The sequence below is a fragment of the Nuphar pumila genome, chromosome 1 (genome assembly GCF_984573655.1).
Source record: "Nuphar pumila chromosome 1, dmNupPumi1.hap1.1, whole genome shotgun sequence".
Taxonomy (NCBI): domain Eukaryota; kingdom Viridiplantae; phylum Streptophyta; class Magnoliopsida; order Nymphaeales; family Nymphaeaceae; genus Nuphar; species Nuphar pumila.
Window position 1 is genome coordinate 180505810 of NC_143249.1, and position 22748 is coordinate 180528557.

General features: G+C 37.9%; 1 protein-coding gene across 1 annotated transcript in view; it reads left to right on the forward strand.

Moving 5' to 3' along the window:
- The window catches only part of LOC149851513 (ADP-ribosylation factor GTPase-activating protein AGD3-like), a 70291-nt gene extending 49614 nt beyond the window's left edge, over positions 1–20677 (forward strand). The window contains exons 16-22 of the mRNA XM_090008639.1: positions 5987–6132; positions 6215–6311; positions 13693–13892; positions 13989–14267; positions 14352–14451; positions 15090–15175; positions 19522–20677. Of these exons, the coding sequence (XP_089864765.1) occupies positions 5987–6132; positions 6215–6311; positions 13693–13892; positions 13989–14267; positions 14352–14451; positions 15090–15175; positions 19522–20677 (2064 nt within the window). The remainder of the gene's footprint in view (positions 1–5986; positions 6133–6214; positions 6312–13692; positions 13893–13988; positions 14268–14351; positions 14452–15089; positions 15176–19521) is intronic.
- Positions 20678–22748: the final 2071 nt, after the last annotated feature.

A 22748-nucleotide genomic window follows, 5' to 3' on the forward strand; every position in this document is an offset into this window, starting at 1 on the left:
TTGTTAAGAAGAAAAATAAACCGAGGTGCAAGAGCTTTAGTAAAAAAATTTGCAAGTTGATACTCCAACATGACAAATGACAACTCAATAGTCCCTTTCCGATATTCATCTTGTGCGTAATGGCAGTCCATTTCAATATGCATAGTCTTCTTATGAAAGGTGTGATTGCTTGCAATATAAATAATGCTCTTATTGTCGCAACACAACTTAGAAAGTTTTGAGATGATGATGACTATGTCATGGATAAGGTTCCTGAGCCATACAAGTTCTATCGTAGTTGTGGCCATCACACGATACTCAACTTCAGTTGATGATAAAAAAAAATTGTTTTTTTGCACCTCCAGAAAATCAAAGAATCACTTAAGAAAACACAAAAACCAGTAGTTAAGATACGATCATTTGAGTTACCTCCCCAATCAACATCAATAAAAGCAAATAATTCTAAGGATGAATGGTACCCATAAAATAGAGATCAATCTTGTTTTTGTGCTCCATGTGGACAAGAAACCAAAGAAAATAGCTATATAAAGAAGAGGTAAGAAGCACTTCACCAAAGGAAGATTATCCTAAAAAATTCTTCACCAATGGTGGCACTCTTCTCAAGGCACGAATTGATGCCCTTCAATCTTCACGGTCCACCACACTTCCTTGATCACCGAACTTGATAGGATAACACCAACTTGGCTTTGATACCATGTAATGAAGTAATCCAGAAGCCACAAGTAAAATGTCCACAAGCACAAATACACGTCCACTAAGGGACAATACAAAAAGTACTAAGGCTTACACAACACAAGAGTGCATGCAATATAAAAAAAGAGTGACAACACACTTAAAAGTAATGATTTTTTTCATAAAAGAGCTTCTAAGAAGCATAAGAATACAAGGGGCTTTAAGCCTTTATTTATAGACAAGAAGAGGCCAAAGGGGGCCCCAAAATAAATGAGAAATTTACAATAATGCCCTTACAAAGAGTAGAAAATACAAAAAATAATAAAAAAAGAGAAATAAATACAAAAAGAAAAACTATTTGTTAAATGATAGAACTACCCTGGTACAAAATGACCAAAATGCCCCTGGTGGGCAATCTAAATTGCATTATTAAATATAGTTATATATATTTATATGGAATCATACTTATAACATAACACTATGATACCCAATCACTTCACTAAAATATCTAACAATGAAGTCCACTGATACCCAAAACAATATATCATCCCTAGCCTCATTACAAGACAAAAAATCTTTGACTTTGTTCCTATGGATACTTTACAAGAATACCCCTAAGAATAATGATATGTACACTTAGAAGGGCAGCATTCAAAATGCAAAACACATACTATACATTACATTCCTCAACAGTTTCCAAGTAAAAGAGTTATGCACTGTAGTACATATAAATTCTGTGTCATATGAATGATTTTGGATGGGGCAAATAACAAAAAACAAAACCTTAACCATCAAGTTATTCTACTGTTACACATACTGTACAGCAAATATAAAGGGGTGATTGCATATACAACAGACAAAATTCAAGCTTTAACCTGTAGTTAAGTATCAAAATGGGATTCCATTTGTTGCAAAAATCTTTGACTTTGCTCTTATGGATACTTTACAAGAATACCCATAAGAATAATGATATGTACACCTAGAGGGGCAGCACTCAAAATGCAAAACACATACTATATACATTGCATTCCTCAACAGATTCCAACTAAAAGAGTTATGCACTGTAGTGCATATAGATTAAGTGTCATATGAAATATTTTGGATGGGGCAAACAACAAAAAACAAAACCTTAACCATCTAGTTATTCTACTGTTACACATGCTGTACAGCAAGTATAAAGGGGTGATTGCATATACAACAGACAATTTCAAGCTTTAACCTGTAGTTAAGTTTCAAAATGGGAGCCCATTTGTTGTCATTCCTGCTTCCAGGCAGCCATAACAACTTTATAATGCAAATTCATGGGATTCATTCCTGTAATACCCAAACCCCTGAAAGCTATAGTCCAGTGTATCATACATGGACCTCCATCTTTATCTATGTTCCATGATAATATCCAAAGTTTCTTGCAGTCTAAAAAAGCTTATAGCAAAAAAATAGCCACTCCAGCTAATACACAAGTGCTAATGTCTCTGATGTCAATAGCGATTCCTGTCAAAATTAATTTTGCTGAAGTTTGATTCATAAAAAATAAATGTGTAATGAAACACTAGTGCAAAGAACAATGTCACAAAGTGACAATAAGGAATGCACAAGCACATAAACAAGTCGCCACTAATGGGCAAAATACAATAAGCCACAAAGAACTAGGCACCAAACACACACAATGTGTGAAAGAGAGAGAACTTGAAATATTAAGAATAGTATATTGAAATGATATAGAAAGCATTATAGAGGAGTGGGGGCAAAAGCCCCTTTTTCTACACTTTATGGGACCAAGGGGGCTCCCATAGAGTATGTTGGGAGCTCTCCAACGCTCATATTTGCGACCACTGGGGAGGGTTCCAACGACTCTATGAGTTGGACCCTTTTGCCCCTACACAAATGAAAAAGAACAAAAATAAGAAAAAAATAAAAATGACCATAATAAAAAAGACTAAATTGCCCCTAGTAGGCATTACAAAAGATAACAGGAAAATGATATACATATATTTTAACACCCCTCAAATTGACGGTGAAATCACCAAAAGTTTGCTTAGAAGAAAGGAGAACCTAGGGGATGGTAAAGCTTTGGTAAAGAAATTTGCAAGCTAGAAGTATGAAGTGATGTATGGAAGTTTAATAATGCTCCATAAAAACTCACCTCGAACATAATGACAGTCCATTTCAATGTGCTTTGTTGATTCATGAAATGTATGATTACTAGCAATGTAGATGACACTTTTGTTGTCACAGCATAACTTCGAAGGAATAGAGATGATAACTCCCATATCTTTGAGCAAACTTCTTAACCAAACAAGTTCAGTTGTAGTGGTGGCCATTGCCCTATACTCGGCTTCTGTAGAAGATAGAGAAACCTTCTGTTGTTTCTTACATTTTCTAGAAAAACACAATAACCTGTGGTAAAAATATGATTATTGAGGTTTTCACCCTGATCAGAGTCAGTATATGCAATTAAATTTGGAAATGAAGAAGAAGATAAGAATAGCCCTTTTGTTATAGTTTCCTTCAGATATCTGATAATTCACAGGATAGCTGCCATGTGAATAGTAGGAGGAGCATTTTTTAATTGACTTGAACTGTGTACAACATGAGCAATGTCTGGCCTGGTAATGGACAAATATGTTAGAGATCCGATTAATTGGCGATAAGTAGGATCTTCTAAAAGAGGTCCATCATTGGACCTCATGTTAGCATTGATTACTTCTAGAGTTTTTATTTTCTTTTCGTCAATCAAGTCAGATTTAGCAATAATATCTGATGCAAGCTTCATTTGAGAAAGAACATATCACCGAAGAGAATATGCAACTTCAATCCCTAAAAAATATCTTAAAAATCCAAGGTTAGACGTATCAAAATTGTTTTTAAGAACATTTGTAATAGATTCAATGCCCCTTTTATCATTCTCAATGATGCTCATATCATCAATATATAAAAGTAAGATAGTTATGTGGTTCCCTGCATTCTTAACAAAAAGAGCAGTGTCAGTGTAACAAGAATTAAATCCACTATCAAGAACAACTTTACTCAAGCGGTGATACCAAGCTTTTCGAGCTTACTTAAGACCATAAAGAGCCTTATTAAGCTTAAGTGTTTTTCCTTTTTCTATTTCAAGACCCGACGAAGGATCCATATAAACTTCTTAGCAAATATCTTCATTTAAAAAGGCATTCTTGACATCTAATTGGTAGATAGGCCATAAACGAAGAATAGGTATGCGTTGCATTACTTTTCAATAATGGAATGCCCAATTAGTCAAGCTGTCAAGTGGCAAAAATATTGTTGGGTGCAAGTGGGTATACAAGATTAAGACATGGGAAAATGTAATGATAGAAAGATATAAAGCTCGACTTATGGCCAAAGGGTATAGTCAACAATATGTTATAAATTTTGAAGATACCTTTGTTCAAGTGGCTCAATGACTACTATTAAAATACTCCTTGAAGTAACATCAGTTAGACTCAGTTAGATGATGAGGTATTGTTTGTGACAATACTTACTCTTGCAATATGTAGATGATATGATTATTGTTGGGGATGATAGAGGCCCGATTGAGAAGATAAAGTACAAACTTGTAGAATGCTTTGAAATGAAGGACTTGAGAAAACTAAAATACTTGAAGTGGCATATTTTGAGAGGGGATATATGTTGACTCAACATAAATATGTAACTGAGTTAATCAACAAGGCTGGGTTAGCAAATGATAAGAAGCACGTGGATACTCCCATAAAGGCAAGTTGCAAGTTAAAGCATTCAAATAGAGAGCTTCTCGAGGATCCTACTATATATAGGCCGTTGGTTGAGAGTCTGATTTACTTGACTATATATAGACTTGATATCATTTTTGCAATTCATGTGGTGAGTCAGTTCATGAGGGCTCCTAGATCCACACATCTTATGGTAGTTGTACGGATTATCAGATATATCAGGGAAAACATGAATTGTGCCTTATTCTTTTCTTTGTTTACGACGCTTGAGTTGAGGGCTTAATGTGATGCAGAATTTGGAAGTCGCTCAAGATCATCACTTGACTACATGATTTTGTGTATTTCAGGGAGACTCCTTGATAACCTGAAGAAGAAAGAAGCAACCAAGAGTTGCTCTCTCTACTGTAGAGGTTGAGTATAGGGCTATGGCCCAAGTTACTGCTGAGATTATGTGGTTGCGGTGGTTGCTTGAAGTTATGGAGGTCAAGGTTGGTGGAAGAACTCCGCATTGCTGTGACAATCAAATTGCACTTAAAATATCCAAGAATCCAAAGTTTCATGAAAGAACTAAGCATATTGGGATTCATTGTCACTTCATGCGAAAAAGATATCAAGGAGGAGTCATCTCACTAGTATACATTGGGACAGTCATCAAATTGCAGATTGCTTTGCTAAGAGTTTGCCTTTTTAAGTTTTTTAGATATTCCTTCTCAAGCTTGGAATGATTGTGTTAACATCATCTCAAGTTTGAAGGGGAGTGTTGAGGAATGTAATGTATAATAAGTGTTTTACATTTTGAGTGCTACCCCTCTATGTGTATATATCATTATTCTTTGGGGGTGGTATTTTTGTAAAGTAGTCATAAGAGCAAATTCAAAGATTTTGTCTTGTAATGATGCTAGGGAGTGATGCCCTTCTATGTGTATATATTATTATTCTTGGGGGTATTTTTGTAAAGTATCCATATGAGCAAAGTCAAACATTTTTGTCTTGTAGTGAGGCTAGGGAGATCGACTCCCTTAAGTGTCTTGTAAATTCTTTTCATCTAATGAAGATTCTATTCTTCTTCTCTTTCTCTTAGTCTCTTTGGTTCTTTGCTATTCTCTTGATTGTGCCATGTATTTCAGGATTTGTACAGAAACAAGTTAGATTCTACTTTGTAATTGCCAATTCTTTTGAGAAGTTTCACTCAGAATCATTTGATTTTTACTCTCAATGCTAAATTCCCTTAAATAATGCATCTCTAGTATTGTTGCATGTTTGCCTACATATGAAACAAAGTGAGACTCAGGAACACCTATCTTGAAAGAGATTAATGGGTTTGAAATTTTGCAACCTTTAAGTTCAGAAAGAGAACCTTGTTAGCATAAATAATACAACTTAGTCACTTGGAGCATCTATAATGTGATGAGTTTCTTGCAGATGTTATGGTTGGTGTTTCATGACAAATTTTAGTTTTATCCAGTTTTCTTACATTCTGGATTCCCATCTCTTACTGGGTTAACACATCTAGTAACCCTCATTTCTTGATTAGGTGCTTCTGCAGAATCTCTTGTACAGCTCGTTTTTTGTTGACCATGATCTTTCTTACACTTTTTCATGTACAGGTGAGGTCTTTGACACTTGATGTGAAGGTATGGGAACCTTCTGTAATTAATTTATTCCAGTCACTTGGTAATGCATTCACAAACTCAATCTGGGAGGATCAGTTGCACTGCATAAATAAGTCAATTTCTGATGGCATCCATACCAGGTAGACATGAGAACTTAAAAATGGATTCCTTTCTGATTGTCAACTTGGAGTGAACAAACAAATTTTTTTCCATTTCTTTCAGTTCCAGTAAATCTGAGAAAAGACATCGTTCGATTCTTATGAGCAAACCTACTCCTGGTGATCCAATTTCAACAAAGGAGAAATATATTCATGCAAAGGTAACTAATGATCTGATCTTCTAATCATAAAGTTTTCAAGTGAACCAGTAGAATTTGGACCAGTGTTTTAAAACTCGCCGAGTCAACTCGTTGACTCGGCCCTCCAGTGAGTCAACCTAGCAAGGCAAACTCGGTTTGCCAAAACTCGGGCTTGACTCAGGCTTGACTCGGCCTGACTCGGCTTGACTCGGCCTGACTCAGGCGAGTTTTGGGATGTTTGAAATTTGTTTTTTGAGTTTCAAATTACAATTTCGAAATATATAAGTACATATATTTTAAAAAGGGTTACCCCCAGATTTTGTATAAAAAAGAAAATAAAAATCATTTAAAGATAAAAAAGCATTTAAATCCATAGAATAAAATTGCCATGTTGTTCGAACTACCTGTTCACCCTGTGTTATCAACTTATTCTAGCAAAATATTTTAAAGAAATGATTCTCACTATATATGGAGGGTCAACTGTGCCTATAGGAAGTCACATTTAGGTTTCATCATCCATTTGTTATGTGAACAAGCATTGTACATATTCAAATATTAGTAGTCTTTTTATAGTTGTGCCATTAATATATTTCCTGCATAGTTTTATACATGAGAAAATTGCTTATTTATGTTATATTGGGCATTCTGTAAACTTTCAATATGCACATATATCCCTATTTTACATTTATGGATTTGTTAGAGAGGGAATTAAAACTTTTAAAACAAGCTAGCATATATGATTGGCCATTTTAGGAACCTTAGGTAGTAGCAGACTGAACTCATGGTGACCAAATCCTCTAATTCAAGTCATGAATTAGTCAAAGTGCTTGTATAGATATCAAATTCAATTATTCAAGCAAACCTCTATAGCTCTTTGCAGTTGTTTTTATATTCTTACAGACATTTGGAGACTATGTTTACTCAAAAACATGGTTTCAGACAAATTATATATTGTTTTTCTTTTAAAATCAAAAGTTAACAAAACCCGGTCCGAGTCACCGAGTTGACCCACCGAGTCACGAGTCAATAAAGAACGAGTCGAGTTCCGAGTCACGGGTTTTAAAACCTTGATTTGGACATCTAGTTATTGCAAGCAATAGCATCGAAAACTGCATGAAAGGATACCTGGGCATACATACACCATTTGGATTATGTGTGGGTTGTGAATAAGTCTGGCTATAGTGTCTTAGTATTAATGGTTAAGACTGCATCATGCAAGCGCTCTGCTCTGAGTTTGAAATGTTTGTTTTTAATTGTCCTTTACCTAATGGGAATTGTTATGTGATTGTTCCATTACTATGTTCGCTCATAGCTAAGTTTTAGACAATAGAGGTCCAGAAACTTCATTGAACTTTGTGGCCAGCGACTGTAATGCACTTCAAACGGATCTTTTAAATTGTGGCTTCTAGGAATATTCTAAATGTTCCCACTGATACAAAAACCAAACTGCTGTGATAGAACATGAACTAGGAATTTTGTCATGTTTCCACCGGAAGGTTGTATGTAGATCATGGTTTTCTCAAATGTCTGTTCACTATGTGACATTTGATGTCTATTTTGGTGAAGCTATCTGCTACAAATAGTTATAAGGGGATACATGAAAAGAAGTGTTTTCTCTGGTTACGGGTCATGGATCTGGAGATCCAGACCCATGACATCCACTTCTCATTAATGGCATTGTGTAATATAAGTTATTGTAATGAGGGTATTTTAGTACCCTAATTTTGTAATCACATGTTAATATAAAGGAGTATACACAACAGCCGACCCTAACACAACAGGATATCGGTTTCTCCCAACTTCTCTCTCCCTTTCTCTATCTCTCTCTCTGTTTCTCAGCTCTCACGCGTGGAAGGATCTGGAGATTGAAAATCTGACATGGTATCAGAGCCACGCTTCAGTTGAAACTTGAATCGATCTCAAAGGTAAGTCTGAAAGATCTATCCCTTCTCGATTTCCTCTTCTAAGTCAAGAAAATATTCTTCTTCTGTCATCTTATCTCATCTAATTTTTTTTCTGGTTCACGACTGACCCATCCCATTCTTTTCTTCTCAATCAGACCTGATATCATTCAGATCTGACGATAATCAGATCTGACTTCTTCTCCCTACAGTTTCCTTTCTGTCTCTTGAACTCGATCAGATCTGACGTTAATCAGATCTGATCAAACCATCTCCCAACCTAATCTAAGTCAACTCAGAGAGGACTGAGTGACTCAACCCAGATTTTTGACCCAAATCTTTTGTTGAAAATACCTTTTCTTCATTCCTCATTCTGTCACTAGCATACCCAATTTATCGCTCTTGATAGCAGCGTGATCTAATCACGCAGGGCCCTATTTTGATTCAACTGCATCCTTGATCAGATTTGATGAAGCCGATACACTCTCATTTCTTCTATTTTACCTCTTTTAGCTTGAAAGCATTGCGTCAATACATAGTAGGAATTCATATTCACAAATTTTTTTTTGGTGATTTTCATACCCAATATTCCATTTCATATACAAATCAAAAATCTGATAGATATTCAATTTCTGTTTCAAATCAGCAATCTGAATTAGTTTCTGCAATCTGATAGCCATTGATCTGAATTAGTTTCTGCAAAAAAAAAAGTTTACAGAAACTGTAGGCGTAGGCAGATTGTGCTGAACACACTCTTAATACTGTGAAACATGGATTCACTTCCTAGCCAGTCGGTTCTTTCTTCAAGTTTCCTCAACCAACTCGTGTCTGAAAAATTAAATAATGGTAACTTCTTGACTTAGAAGAGGCAAATCATACCTTTCATTAGGAGTCAGGATCTTTCTGGACATCTGGATGGATCTATTCCAGTTCCTCCTGAGTTCATATCACGAGAAGAAAGGGACAACAAAGGGGAATCTACTACAGTATATGTTAGAAATCCTGAATTTGTGGCTTGGATGAAAAGAGACCAAGCGCTAGTTGCTTATATTACATCTACATTGTCACAAGAGGTACTTGTAGCCATTCTAGATGACTGCACTGCCATGCAACTTTGGAACAGACTTGTTCAGACATACTCACAGGTTTCTCAGGCCAGGATTATGTTTCTTAAAAGAGAATTTCAAATGTTAAGAAAGGATTCCATGACCATCATGAAATATTTGAACAAAATGAAGGTTATCACAGATCAGCTAGCAGTTGTTGGAAGTACAGTTACTGATAAAGATTTGGTACAACAAACCCTCCGTGGATTGGGACACGACTATCATATGATTGTCACTTCCCTGTTATGTTTACCTGAGCTGCCCAACTTTGAAGATCTGCGTGCAAAATTGTTACAATATGAGATGAATCTAAAGGGATTTTTTGAAGAATCATCTATGCATACTGGGGCACAAGAAGTTCTTGCTACAGGGATTACTTATGCACGAGGACGAGGAAGCTATGATATCAAGAGAAAGGGAGCACAAGGGAGAAGTGATCATGGAGGTCGTGGATTATTGCCTACACCCAACACATATACCAATCCACAAAGACATATGCCAATTCCTACCTGCTTTCTGTGTAATAAAAATGGGCATATCAAAGCTAACTGTTGGTTCAATCCCCTAAATAAAGGAAAATCAACACAAACTGAAGCAAAAAGAGGCACAGACAGTACAAGGACCAACAAAGAAGTAAAGGAGTTATTGTTGTCAGCCTTAGCAGAATTGAATCTGAAACAAAATGAGCAAGGTACTTGGTATGTGGACTCTGGCGCAGCGACTCACGTTACTGGTGATGTAGGTAAGCTCCTAAAACTTGTTCCTTACATTGGTAGAAGTAGTATAGTTACTGGAGATGGATCACACCACTCTGTCTCGCATATTGGAAATTCCATTATACCCTTTCCCGAATCTTCCATCAACCTTTCAAAGGTTCTTTATGCTCCTAATATCAAGAAAAACATCGTTTCAGTTTCTAAACTTGTTGATGATATCAAAGCCTCAGTTGAATTTACTCCCTCTTCTGTTCTTGTCAAGGATCTCTGCACGAAGGAGACATTCGCTAGAGGAAAACGGCAAGGCAATACGTATGTTTTTCAAGAAGATTCTTCAGCACATATTCGCTCTTTAGACCCAAACTTGAAGCTCCAATCATCGTTGCCTTCTGAAAATCCTACCTGCGTTTTTAGTGTCTCTGAAATCAATAAGCCAAACGTTTGGCATGGTCGTCTAGGTCACTGCAGTAGTAGTTTCATTGAAAAGCTTGTTTCAAATAACCTCATTCCCAAGTCAAGTTTAGGAATAAATGTCAATGACAATAAATGTTCTAGTTGTCTCTTATGTAAGAGTCATGTTTTACCATTTCATTCTATCAATAAAAGAGCTTCAAGACCTTTTGAGACTATCTGTTCTGATGTTTGGGGGCCTGCTTCAGTTGCTTCCATATCTGGAACTAGATATTATCTTTTATTTGTTGACAGTTATTCTCGCTATTCTTGGATATTTTTCATGAAACATAAATCTGAGACTTTCAAGTTGTTCCGTAACTTCCATTCCTTTGTCAAAAACCAATTTTCTGAAAACATCCTAAGTTTCCAATGTGATGGAGGAGGTGAATTCTCTTCCATTGACTTTACTAACTTTCTTCAAAGTAACGGGATAAGGAAAAAGGTGTCTTGCCCACACACACCTCAGCAGAATGAGATTGCTGAAAGGAAGCATCGCGATATTGTTGAGAGTGCGATGAGCATGATGCATGACAGTAGTCTTTCGATCACTTTATGGACAGAGGCTTTTCATTCTGCAGTTCATGTGATAAATCGATTGCTCATGACTATTTTGGAAAACAAGTCTCCTTACTTGTCTCTTTTTGGTGTACATCCCAACTACTATGATTTGCATATGTTTGGTTGTTTATGCTATGTTCATGTTGACAGTTCAAGGAGACATAAGTTTCAGGACAAGACCCTGAAGTGCAGGTTTGTGGGTTATGCTGATGACTATAAAGGGTACAGATGCTATGATCCGGTGAGCAAGCGCATCAAAATATCAAGAAATGTCATCTTCAATGAATTGAATTTTGATTGTCGATGTACTAGTTCTTCAGAATCAAAACCTAAAGTTGAGACTTATTATCCTTGGTTGAATTATGAACTTCTCTCAGGAGCTAGTGATGTTTGCTCAAATTGCACTCAAAAGGATAAGAAACCTGTCTTTTGATGGAATGATTGCTCATGAAAATACAGACCCAACTTTGAATCCAGGAAGGTATAAAGGCCTTGTCTACACTCGACGAGAAAGAGCGCCGCCCACCATAGTTAATTCAGACTTGGACACATCCTCTACATCCAACATCGTTGATACTAGAAGTTCCACACGTTCTCGCCATCCAATTGAAAGGTGGGTCAATTATGAAAATTTCTCATTAGATTTTCAACTCTTTCTAACAGCCTTGAATAAAGAAGATGAACCCACAACGTTCTCTAAAGCATCAAATTCCAGAAGATGGATTGAAGCAATGAATGAGGAGATGGAAGCTCTACATGAATGTGGTACGTGGGATGTCGTATCAAGACCACCTGACAGAAACGTTGTTGGTTCAAAATGGGTGTACAAAATAAAGTATAAACCAGATGGGACTATAGAGCGATACAAGGCGAGACTTATAGCCAAAGGTTTTACACAGGAGCAAGAACAGGATTATGATGAAACTTTTAGTCCAGTGGTGAGGATGGGGACAATCAGAGTCATACTTTCTTTAGCTATTGAACACCAATGGACTATTAGCCAACTTGATGTGAAGAATGCTTTTCTTCATGGAGATTTGAGAGAAGAAGTATACATGGAACAACCCACTGGTTACGCAGAAGGTAATCTTACAAAATATGTCTGCAGACTAAAAAGGGCGATATATGGATTGAAGCAGGCATCTCGATCTTGGTTCGACAGCTTTTCTCTTGAAATACAAAAATATGGTTTTAAGAAATCTCTTCTTGACCACTCCTTATTTATATTTAAGAACCAAGACACAATTACTCTGTTGTTGATATATGTGGATGATATCATTATCACTGGTAATTCCAATGAGCACATTGAAGAAGTCAAACATCTCTTGAATCAGAGGTTCAAAATGAAGGACCTTGGCAAACTACGGTACTTTCTTGGAGTTGAAGTCGACAGTACCTCTGAAGAGATGACTCTCACTCAACATAAGTATACCATTGATGTTCTCAATAAAGCGGGTATGAAAGACTGCAAGCCCTTGAGCACTCCTAGCGTTCTTCATTAAAGGCTTAGCTCTCAAGATGGAGATCCATTTGATAATCCCACACAGTACCGTAGCATAGTGGGTATGTTACAATACCTCACTTTTACTCGCCCTGATATAGTCTACTCGGTGAATCAAGTTTCTCAGTTTATGCATGCACCATGTGAAGGGCATATGGAAGCATTTAAACGGATACTACGATATCTGAAGGGAACGGTTGGGGATGGTCTCATATATAAGCGAAAGACAAATGGGCAAAATGCACATGAGATCACTATTTATTATGATGCGGACTGGGCGGGAGATCCAGATGAACGCAGATCAATATCCGGCTATTGTGTATTTGTTGGGATGAATTTGGTTTCTTGGAGTAGTAAGAAACAAAAGGCTGTTGCCAGATCCAGTACAGAGTCCTAATACAGGTCAATGGCAGCCGCCACTGCTGAGGCTACTTGGATTAGACATCTACTGACAGAAGTCGGCGAATTGATATCTCGATCACTTCTTTTGTGTGACAACCAGAGTGCCATTAATATGTCCTTTAATCCAATCCATCACAGTCGTGCCAAACATATTGAAATAGACCAACATTTTGTGAGACAAAAGGTAGAAGAGAAAGAGATTGAGCCTGAATTTGTTCGAACTACAAATCAAGTGGCGGATATATTTACAAAAGGATTGACAAAAGACAGATTTTGGATGTTAAAAGGCAAGTTGTTCATGGTTCAAGATCATGCACAACTTGAGGGAGGGTGAAAAGAAGTGTTTTCTCTGGTTACGGGTCATGGATCTGGAGATCCAGACCCGTGACATCCACTTCTCATTAATGGCATTGTGTAATATAAGTTATTGTAATGAGGGTATTTTATTACCCTAATTTTGTAATCACATGTTAATATAAAGGAGTATACACAGCAGCCAACCCTAACACAACAGGGTATCGGTTTCTCCCAACTTCTCTCTCCCTTTCTCTATCTCTCTCTCTGTTTCTCAGCTCTCACGCGTGGAAGGTCCTGGAGATTGAAAATCTGACGATACGGTACAAGATTAGAAAATGAAGTGTCCCTGTGTGATGGTCTGGTGGATATCTTATTGTTGTGTTCTTTTATTATTCTGCAACATCAATAGTATTCTTTTTGACAGAATAATACTTTGTGATTCGTGATAATAAGCATTTAATATTTCAGTATGCAGAAAAAATATTTGTTCAAAATCAGAGCTCGAACCAGAATCTCCTTTCTGTAACTCAACAGATGTGGGACAGTGTTCATGCTAATGAAAAACAAGCTGTATATCGCCTCATTGTAGTTTCAAATGCCGATGTAAATGCGGTACATGGGCAGGCATCAATTAGCCCATGTCTCACCCTAGCAAGAGTTATGCTTTTGCATGAGCAACAAAACTCAGCTTATTCTCATGATACTGCATCCATAGAATTGGACAGCACTCACAAGACGTCGCCAAAAGCCGGATCCCCTGCAAGGCAGACACATCGGGGAGCTTCTTGTTCTCAATCTGATTGGCAATCGGCCACAAGCAATTTGAGTTCCATTAGCACAAATGAGGACAAAGGTGAGGTAGATGAAGGCCTTGAGGGCTGCTCTCTCCTTCACTTGGCATGCCAGACTGGAGATGTTGGCATGATAGAGCTTCTCCTCCAGTATGGTGCTAACATAAATGCTACTGATTCTAAAGGCCAGACACCTCTCCACCATAGCATTCTGAGAGGCAATAATGTACTTGCGAAGTTGCTGGTTTCTAGGTACTGTATCTTTTTTCCTGCTTCTCTGTTGCTTTTATTTTATATGGCAGTTAATCTTTCTCATTTTATTCAATAATGCTACAGAGGAGCAAGTACTTTGGCTGTTGATGGAAATAGAAGGACCCCTCTTCAAGCCAGCACGGAATCTGGTAACGATGAAGAGCTTTTCAGTTGTTTATCACAAGCAAACAGATAACCTAGGGGAGTTAAAAGTTGCATATAATTACGGTTCTACATCGGTTGATGCCCTCACCAGGTAGGCATTTTGCTCTCTTCTGCAAGAGCAGTTGCTCGAGGTTAATTAAGAGAGAGAGAGGGGAAGAGGTTTTTGCGTGCTCTTCCACTATCTATCCATATGATGATCCTGGTAAGTTTAGCTCCAGTGAAAGTCATGCAGCCTACGGTGGGGGTACTATGATGAAGTATGTGACCATGCCCCAAAGGTTTGGTTGCTTTGGCTAGTATTCTCTGGCATGTACTGCTTTCCTTTTGCGCCATACCTTGTCTTGGGGGTGCTCTTGCCTGAATTTGGTTTCATAAATATTTGTAGCGCAGCGGCTTAGATCAATGTTGTGCATATTATGATTGTAAACTCAACCAATGTCGAGAGCGTGATTACATCGTCTTATTTATATCCTCTTTTAATATGTAAATTAACAGTATGTTTTGTTGTTGTTTCATTATCAGAAGATCAGCACAAGTTTTAGAACTTGTGGTGCTGTACATTTCCAGATAGCACACACTTTCATATCAAAAGAGTATAATTTACTTGCCAAATTTGTTGGTTAGGTAAAACTTTTTGCTTTTACTTCTATTTGGTAGGAAATTGTTAGCTTTGCAGTCCAAGATGGGGGAAATCAGGTCCCCTGCAACCCCCATAGGAAGCAACCCTGTAGAAAAGAAATGCAGTGAGCCGCTCCAACTTGTAAGCACTAAATTTCATTCTTAAAAAACAAGAAAACTTGACACAAATCACTTGAGAAATTGAAGTGTACATGATGTATAAATTGAAGGACTAGGTCTCAACTACATTGTACTACTGTTCATGCTTGGTCTGGTCAAGACCCACTAGATCAGGACAGATTACTAAGCCTAATACTCTGCCTGGGTTCACTCTGCCTTTGGGTTAAACATTCCTTATCTGAGAGATGGTAAAGTGGCCCAAGATTCAGATTGGTTTGTTTTACCTCAATATAAACTCGATTGCAAGGTCAAATCTGCTTGGTTAAGAGAATAGTAACAAATATGGGTGATGTTTTTAAACTATCATGAATTTATTATCATGATATTTTCAAAACCTGACATGATCTAAAAAAATTGTGCTGATAAACAATCCTAGTTTTGGTTCTTCAGGCTGGAATCATTAATGGTAAACCCTAGCTCGAGCTCTGCTCATGAGCTTGTCATGAGCCAAGCCGAACAATGAGCTGCTCATCTTGTCTCCCAGCCAGATGCTAGAATTTATATATATACTTTTTATTTTTAATGTTTTCTCATTCTGTTTTATATATTTTAAAAAAAGTTGTATGTTGATATTTTCTCAAGAAAAACAAAACTTTCTAAAATATTATGAGATTTGTCCTTGCCAAGAAATTCTGGAAACCATGATTTGCGACTGATAGTTAAGAGCTCAAGTAGAGACCCTGGTGATTACCAACATGAGTCAATAAAGAGAAAAATAAAACCATGAATGGGCAGGTAAAAAAAAAGTTAAAATCTCTGAGCACACACTCAGACACGCACGAGCATAAGTGAGCGGGCTGACCTTGTTGAAGCTTGACTCATTAAGCATGATGAGTCGTAGAAAGGAGCCCGTTTCACAAATGCAATGAGCTTACCACTTGAGTCTGACCGCGCCCAGTTGCGAGTGGCTAGGTTTATTGTTTAACAACTCTGCATCCCTGTGGACCCAAAATTCAGTTATGGGGGTTTGTTCTGTAGGTGGGTCAATGTTGTCAGTGTCAGTGGGTATCGGCCTGTATCAGCCGATGTGTATCGTATCAACAGAAAATCGATATGCTTTACCCCTGAATCTGCTATTTGTAATAAATGTAAAAAAATACTCAAAATTATTTTAATAGATTTAACACGTGTCACGTTCTGATTGATACATGATATTTTTTAATTATTTTTTGGCCGATTCAGAATGATCCACTTGAATATCAGTACCCCCCTATTCACCTGAATGGTTGGTCAATCGATACAGGGCCGATACTGATAAACATTGAGGTGAGTTAAGCTCGCAAAGACTGAACCCAACCCAACAATAGATGTGAGTGAGGGAGAGAGGACATAAATCGGACAAACAAAGCCATTCTCTTGCACGGGTTTTCTCGAAGCTTGCACTCACATGGCAACGAGCATGCATGGCGGCCTGCCTTTTTCACCCTTTAAGATGATCACATGCGACTCTCTCTCTCTCTCTCTCTATATATATATATATATTAGGCCCCATTCTGGTCTATAGGTTTTAAGTGTTTTATGATAAATTTGAACCGTTAGATGTGTTCAGCATGATCGATTTAGTGAGAATCGACTCTTGGATCATGTTTTTTTTGATGAAAAATATAATTTTATGAGCGGAGAAAAATTGGTACCTTCATAGCCATTGATTTTGGATCTCCGAAAAAACCAGTATACATGTCAGATTCCGTCAATTCAAAAGCTGGTTCTCACTAAACAAAACCTATAGATCACATCTATGGTGTTAGACGTGAAAAAAAAAACTAAAACTACAATGTTTTAAGAAGCCTAACGAGACCTACTGAAAAAGAGAGCCTAAATAAGGCATTACTCACACACACACACACATATATATATATATATATATATATATATATATATATATATATATATATATATATATATATATATATATATATATATATATATATATATATATTATTCGCCGAACATTAATGCAAATAGGTGATTATAAAAAAAGGAAAAACAAGATGTGAAAGGGCTTAAATGATTTTTTTTGAAAGGCAACATCAAAAGGAAAGGGAGTAAAGTTATTCTCTCAACTTTATCTAATTGGGTTTAACACAAGTATCACATCACACCTCATGTCATTGTTGTTCATTAGCCTCTCTGTTTAACTTTAAGCCGAAAATAAGTAGGGAGGGAAAAGGAAACGTCTGCTGGCCCACAATATTCGAACACAAAGTAAAGCAACAGGAAAGGATTTCGAGTATTCTCCACAAAGAGAGAACAATGGCAAAGGCAAAACGTCGCGGTCGTTAGTGGGGGAAGGCGCCTTGTGTGGGCTTGCAGGCCTCTCTTTATAGGGAAAATGAAAAACCTCTCTAATGGAAAATCCTCCTAACCCTCTTTTTAATGGATGCTTTATTGATTTTTTTGTAAGATGTGATTTTATATTCTTGTTTTTATAGGAATCAATTCTTGGAGCATTTGATTTCGATGCATGAATAGGTTTTTATAAGTTTTAATATCAACGGTGTACAATTTTCATAAAATTTTGAGGCTCTAAATACCATTTTTTAATCCAAAATTCGTGATCCAAGTGTAGGTTTATAATAAATCAATCATGCTGAACACATTTGTACGGCCAGAATTTTGAAAATAACATCCAAAAATTTTCATTGGAGAGGCTTGATAAGGTTTTCATTCCCCATATATATATATATGAGAGCTAATATTTTCATGAATTTTTTGTTTTTTTCTCTTGAATCTAAACATACAGATGTGATTTACATGCTTAGTTTTACAAGAACACGCTCCTGAACCATCCTATTTTGATGTATAAATGAATTTTTTTAAAGCTTTAAATCAATAGCTCATAATCTTCATAAATATTCAATCATTCAAAAATCATTTTTTTTTCATAAAAATACAAGATCCAAATGGTTGATTCCTAGCAAATTCACCGTACCAAAATACATGGCTATATATATAGAGAACCAAAATATGAGAACTGAAAATATGGACATTTTCAACACTTTATTTGCAAATCCAACCATGTGGATGTGCTTAGTATGGTGAATTTGCTATGAATGAATCATTGGATCGTGTATTTTTATAAATTTTTTAATACTTGAATATTTATGAAGAATATGAACCATTGATTTTAAAGCCTTAAAAAACTCAATTATGCATGAAGATCGTATGATTCAAGAGCGTGTTCTTACGAAACCAATCAAGTTATACGTTAGATTCAAGAGAAAAGAATAAAAAAATCATCAAAATTGTGGTTTACTTTGGTTTTTATATTGGTTCTCATATTCTAGTGACTATATATATATATATCGCGTGTGGCATGGGCTCGGTCCTCCCTGCCTTCCGTAGCAATATACCAATCTTCGTCCTTAACCTTCAAGCGAAGGGCGGGAAAAAGGCGAGACGACTGCTGAAGCTGCTCACTGCTGCCGACCGCTGGCTCGCCCTCCTGCGTCTTAGTTCTGCTCACTGCTGCGCTGCCCACCTCTCTCTCTCTGTCTCTCTCTCTCTCTCTCGTGAATCTTCCCCTCTGCTTTGGTCCATCTTCCGGCTGCAACAGAGCGCCCTGAAATGGGACGTTCTGCCCCACTTGGTCTCGCCTCTTCAGGTAGTAGAAAGTAAAATGCAGCTTACTAGAAGGAGCCGAGGGTTCGTGACGACCCCCTCTGTTTTGCTGCCAAGGGTAGGGAGAAATCCGGCTTCTCGTTCGATTATTAGCGCCGGAAGATTTCACGTTCCCAGGGGTTTGCTGGCGGAGAAATGCCGCGTCTTTCTGAAAAAGAGCTTTTTTTTTCCGGCAACTCTGATGGATTTTTCGTCCGAGATCGGGCTAACGCTGCTCAATAGACGACGGCTGCTCCGGCGGAATACAGGGTTTCGCTGCCTAGCTTAGCTTCGGTATCCACCTGGGAGAATTGGGAGTACGAGTGGGTTTTAGTCTTTCTGGTTGCAAGATTGAAGAAAGGACTCGGTTTGGGTATCGATTTGGACAACTCGTTCTTTGGTTTCCTGAGAATCCATTTGGATACTAGCCAGAAGAAGGGTTTTCGTTGAGAAAACCGCGTTTTTCTTTTTCCTTACTTCGGATTGTTAGAGTAGGGTTTTGGGTTTAGTATGCGGAGGTGTCTATATGGACTATGAATGATTAGCTCCCTCCGAGGACTACCTTCCTTGTGCTGACTTCTTGGTATAATCTGAACTGCTTTGTGAAGAAGATGAAAGGCAGGTGCAGAAGACGCCTTGTCCCCATTTTGGGGCTTGTAGTATTTTCCTTATTCTTGCTTTTGAGATTCAGAGAAACAATATTCCCTTGTGCAATGAAATCAATGGACGTTCGAAAAGAAAACCGGCGCTTCCTATCAGATAGAAGCGGTCGCCTTACCGCGGAGTCGCCGGCTTCCTCTAGCGTTCCTGGTAGCAGAAATCGTCCGAGAAGATTGGTTCTGGGTGTGGTGTTAGGTGCTCTTACTGGCTTTGTGGCTGCCATCTTAATTGCTGGTTTGATCAGAGTCTCTGTTCTGTACATGAGCAGAACGCCTATCCTGAAAGGTCCTGTGAATTTCTGCTCCAAGATCACGCCGAAGATGCTCGCTTTCCTCTGCGAAGAGACTGCACTGAGAGATGCCCAATTGCTCGAATCGAGCCCTAATGGAAAGTACTACAAGGCCATACTCGAGAACGGATTTACAGTTGCCGTCAAGAGAATCGAACCAGCGAACACGGCGGAAATCCAGAGCAAGTCTTCCAAGAGAAGGATTCAGAAGAATTTGGAAGTTTTGGGCTGCTTGAAGCATAGACATTTGATGAGTTTGCATGCCTATGTGAACCGATCTGATCGGTACTCGCTGGTTTACGATTTCATGCCGAATGGTAGTCTCGAGGATGCAATGAAGAAGGTCAGAGCAAGCCAGCTCCACTTGAATTGGGAGATGCGGCATAGAATTGCAGTTGGGATCATCAAGGGACTTCAATTTATTCACTGTGGTTGTAGCCCCCGGGTTCTTCACTATGATCTGAAGCCGTCAAATGTGCTGCTAGATGATGATTTTGAGCCGAGGTTGGCTGACTACGGGCTGGTTGGCCTTACCCGCGAGACCGGCAGAGCTTCTGCATATGTTGCTCCAGAGTGTTTTCAGAGCTGCAAATATACTGAAAAGAGTGATGTGTTCAGCTTTGGGGTGATCTTGGCAGTGCTGCTCACGGGCCGAGATCCTGTTGATCCCTTCTTCGGCGAAGAAGGCGGTGGTAGGATGGGGTGGTGGCTGAGGCATTTGCAGCAGGCGGGCGAGACGGCGGAAGGGTTGGACAAAGACATTGTTGGGGATGAGGGAGAGGAAGAGGAGATGCTGATGGCTGTGAGAATTGCAGTTGTTTGCCTCTCGGACATGCCTGCTGACCGGCCATCTAGCGATGAGCTTGTTCCAATGCTCACTCAATTGCACAGTTTTTGAAGGTATGCCTTGTTCAATCTTCTTCATAGTTTCAAGATTTTGATTCTGTGTATGGAGTATAAGAACTAATTTGGCTTTGGCTACTTGAAAGCTTTGGGGCTCAAACTGCTTTTCACATCAAAATTCTGTAATATATAGTCAAAATATGGCGTGGATCATTTCCACTTTCTCGGGTTTCTCATATGGAGATTTTGTTGGTTGTTGTTGCTACATTGCATTGTAGTATCAATATATGCTTAACATGAGCATCATTGAGTAAAAACTTTATATCCTGAGAACTGTTATTCCAAGAAAATTGATCAAAGAACTTTGCGATAACATGCATTGTAGGGAAATACATTGCGAACTTTCTGTTTTTCTTGAAGTTTTGCCTGTTGGCTAGGACATAACCAAGGGCTAAAAACCAAAACTGTGAAGAAGCAAAGTGCTGAGAGGAGTTGGGGGAAAATGTTTTAGTTATGGGTGAATATAGGGCTATGTTTGGGAGCAGGAGATGGTATTTAATGAGGTTTTAATTAATACCACCTACCCCCAACTGGTGTTCTGGAACACTGTTTTGGGAGATGAGAATGGTGTAAGAGATGGGAGTCCTTGCCAGGACGGTGACAACTCCAGTCTCTCATTTTCATCTCCACTCTCATCGCCCTCTCATCTCCTCTAGCTCTCAAACAAAGTGCTGACATGAGCAACCAGTTGTGATTTTGGAGCCCATGCTTAAAATCACATTAGGTTGAAAATGACATTGATGCTATTAGGGAATACTAAAACTAACAAAGAAGCAAATAATTATAAGACAAAAATGTTATACGGCTTACATCTACAAGAGTATCAAGAGCATTTATTAATATAATCAATCACCCATACAAAAGAAAATAAATAAAACTATAAATAAGAACCGTGCATATAGTTTGACACATCAAGAGAATTGATGAGAAGTACCTCTTATCTTTTTCAAAAGAGAACACATCTTTTATTTATAAATTTCAAAGGTAGAGTCTTTATCCATCAAGAAACCTCATATGATTAACATTTCTCATTTCATATGAGATTCTAAATAAGAATTCAAAAGAGGCTTCCGAGTTTTAGTTTAACTCAGACTCATTCAAGCCACAATCAAAACCACATGACACTAGCCAACGAAGGCTATGCCTTGCTGGTTAGGGGTGACCATAGTTTGTCACCTACCATATGATGTCATGATTCAAAACCTATGGATGACATCCCTTGTCGCAAGGTAAAAGCTAGGTGTACTCTTCGGTGGGGAGTAAGAGCCTCATGGGTTTTACCAACCAGAGACCCCACCAATTTGCCGTCAGTGATAAGCGGGTTTTCCTTGGCCTTGCCAAAAACAGCTAGTGCCATTAGCACCAAGGTGCCTGAAAAATCAAGCAGCTATTTATAGAGACGCGGAGGTTGAATCTTTGTAGGTGATTGATTTTTGCTGTTTATAGTGGCTCTAATTTATACTCTGAAAATGGCAGGGTAGATTTTTTTTCAGTCTTCCAATATATGTTTCCCAGGAAGAAGATAACAGAAAATGTTGTGGTAAGTATGAGCAAGCATCTTTGTAAACTTTGAATCAAATCCTTTTCTGTTGAGAATCTATTCTATTTGCTTTATGGGCAGATGACCTATTCATGGGAAAGGTTCTGTAATACAAGTTGATTGAGAAGAACCACTAGCAATTTCTAGACAGTGCAGAGAGAGGACCTTGGTTTGGATTCCACACCACTTGACAAAAGCAACTTTTTGTTCTCTCTGGAGGCATGAACGACTTGCTATGATTGCACGTATGAGAAAATGAGATGGTAGTGGTAGATCCCCTTTCCAAATCATGCATTTTAGGTAGTATTTTTTTTCTAAAATGCAACATAGCTATAATTCTTTGTAATAAATTTAATTCTTTTTTTTTTGGCTTGGGTTTAAAGAATAGAACAAATTTACAGTTTTCCCTTGTCCGTAGGGATGTCAACGGTTCGGATCCGGGTTAGATCTATGCAATACCAAGTCTGACTTAATCGGGTTTGGTCTAATCGGATTCGGATAGAAAAAGATAAAACCAAACCCAGAT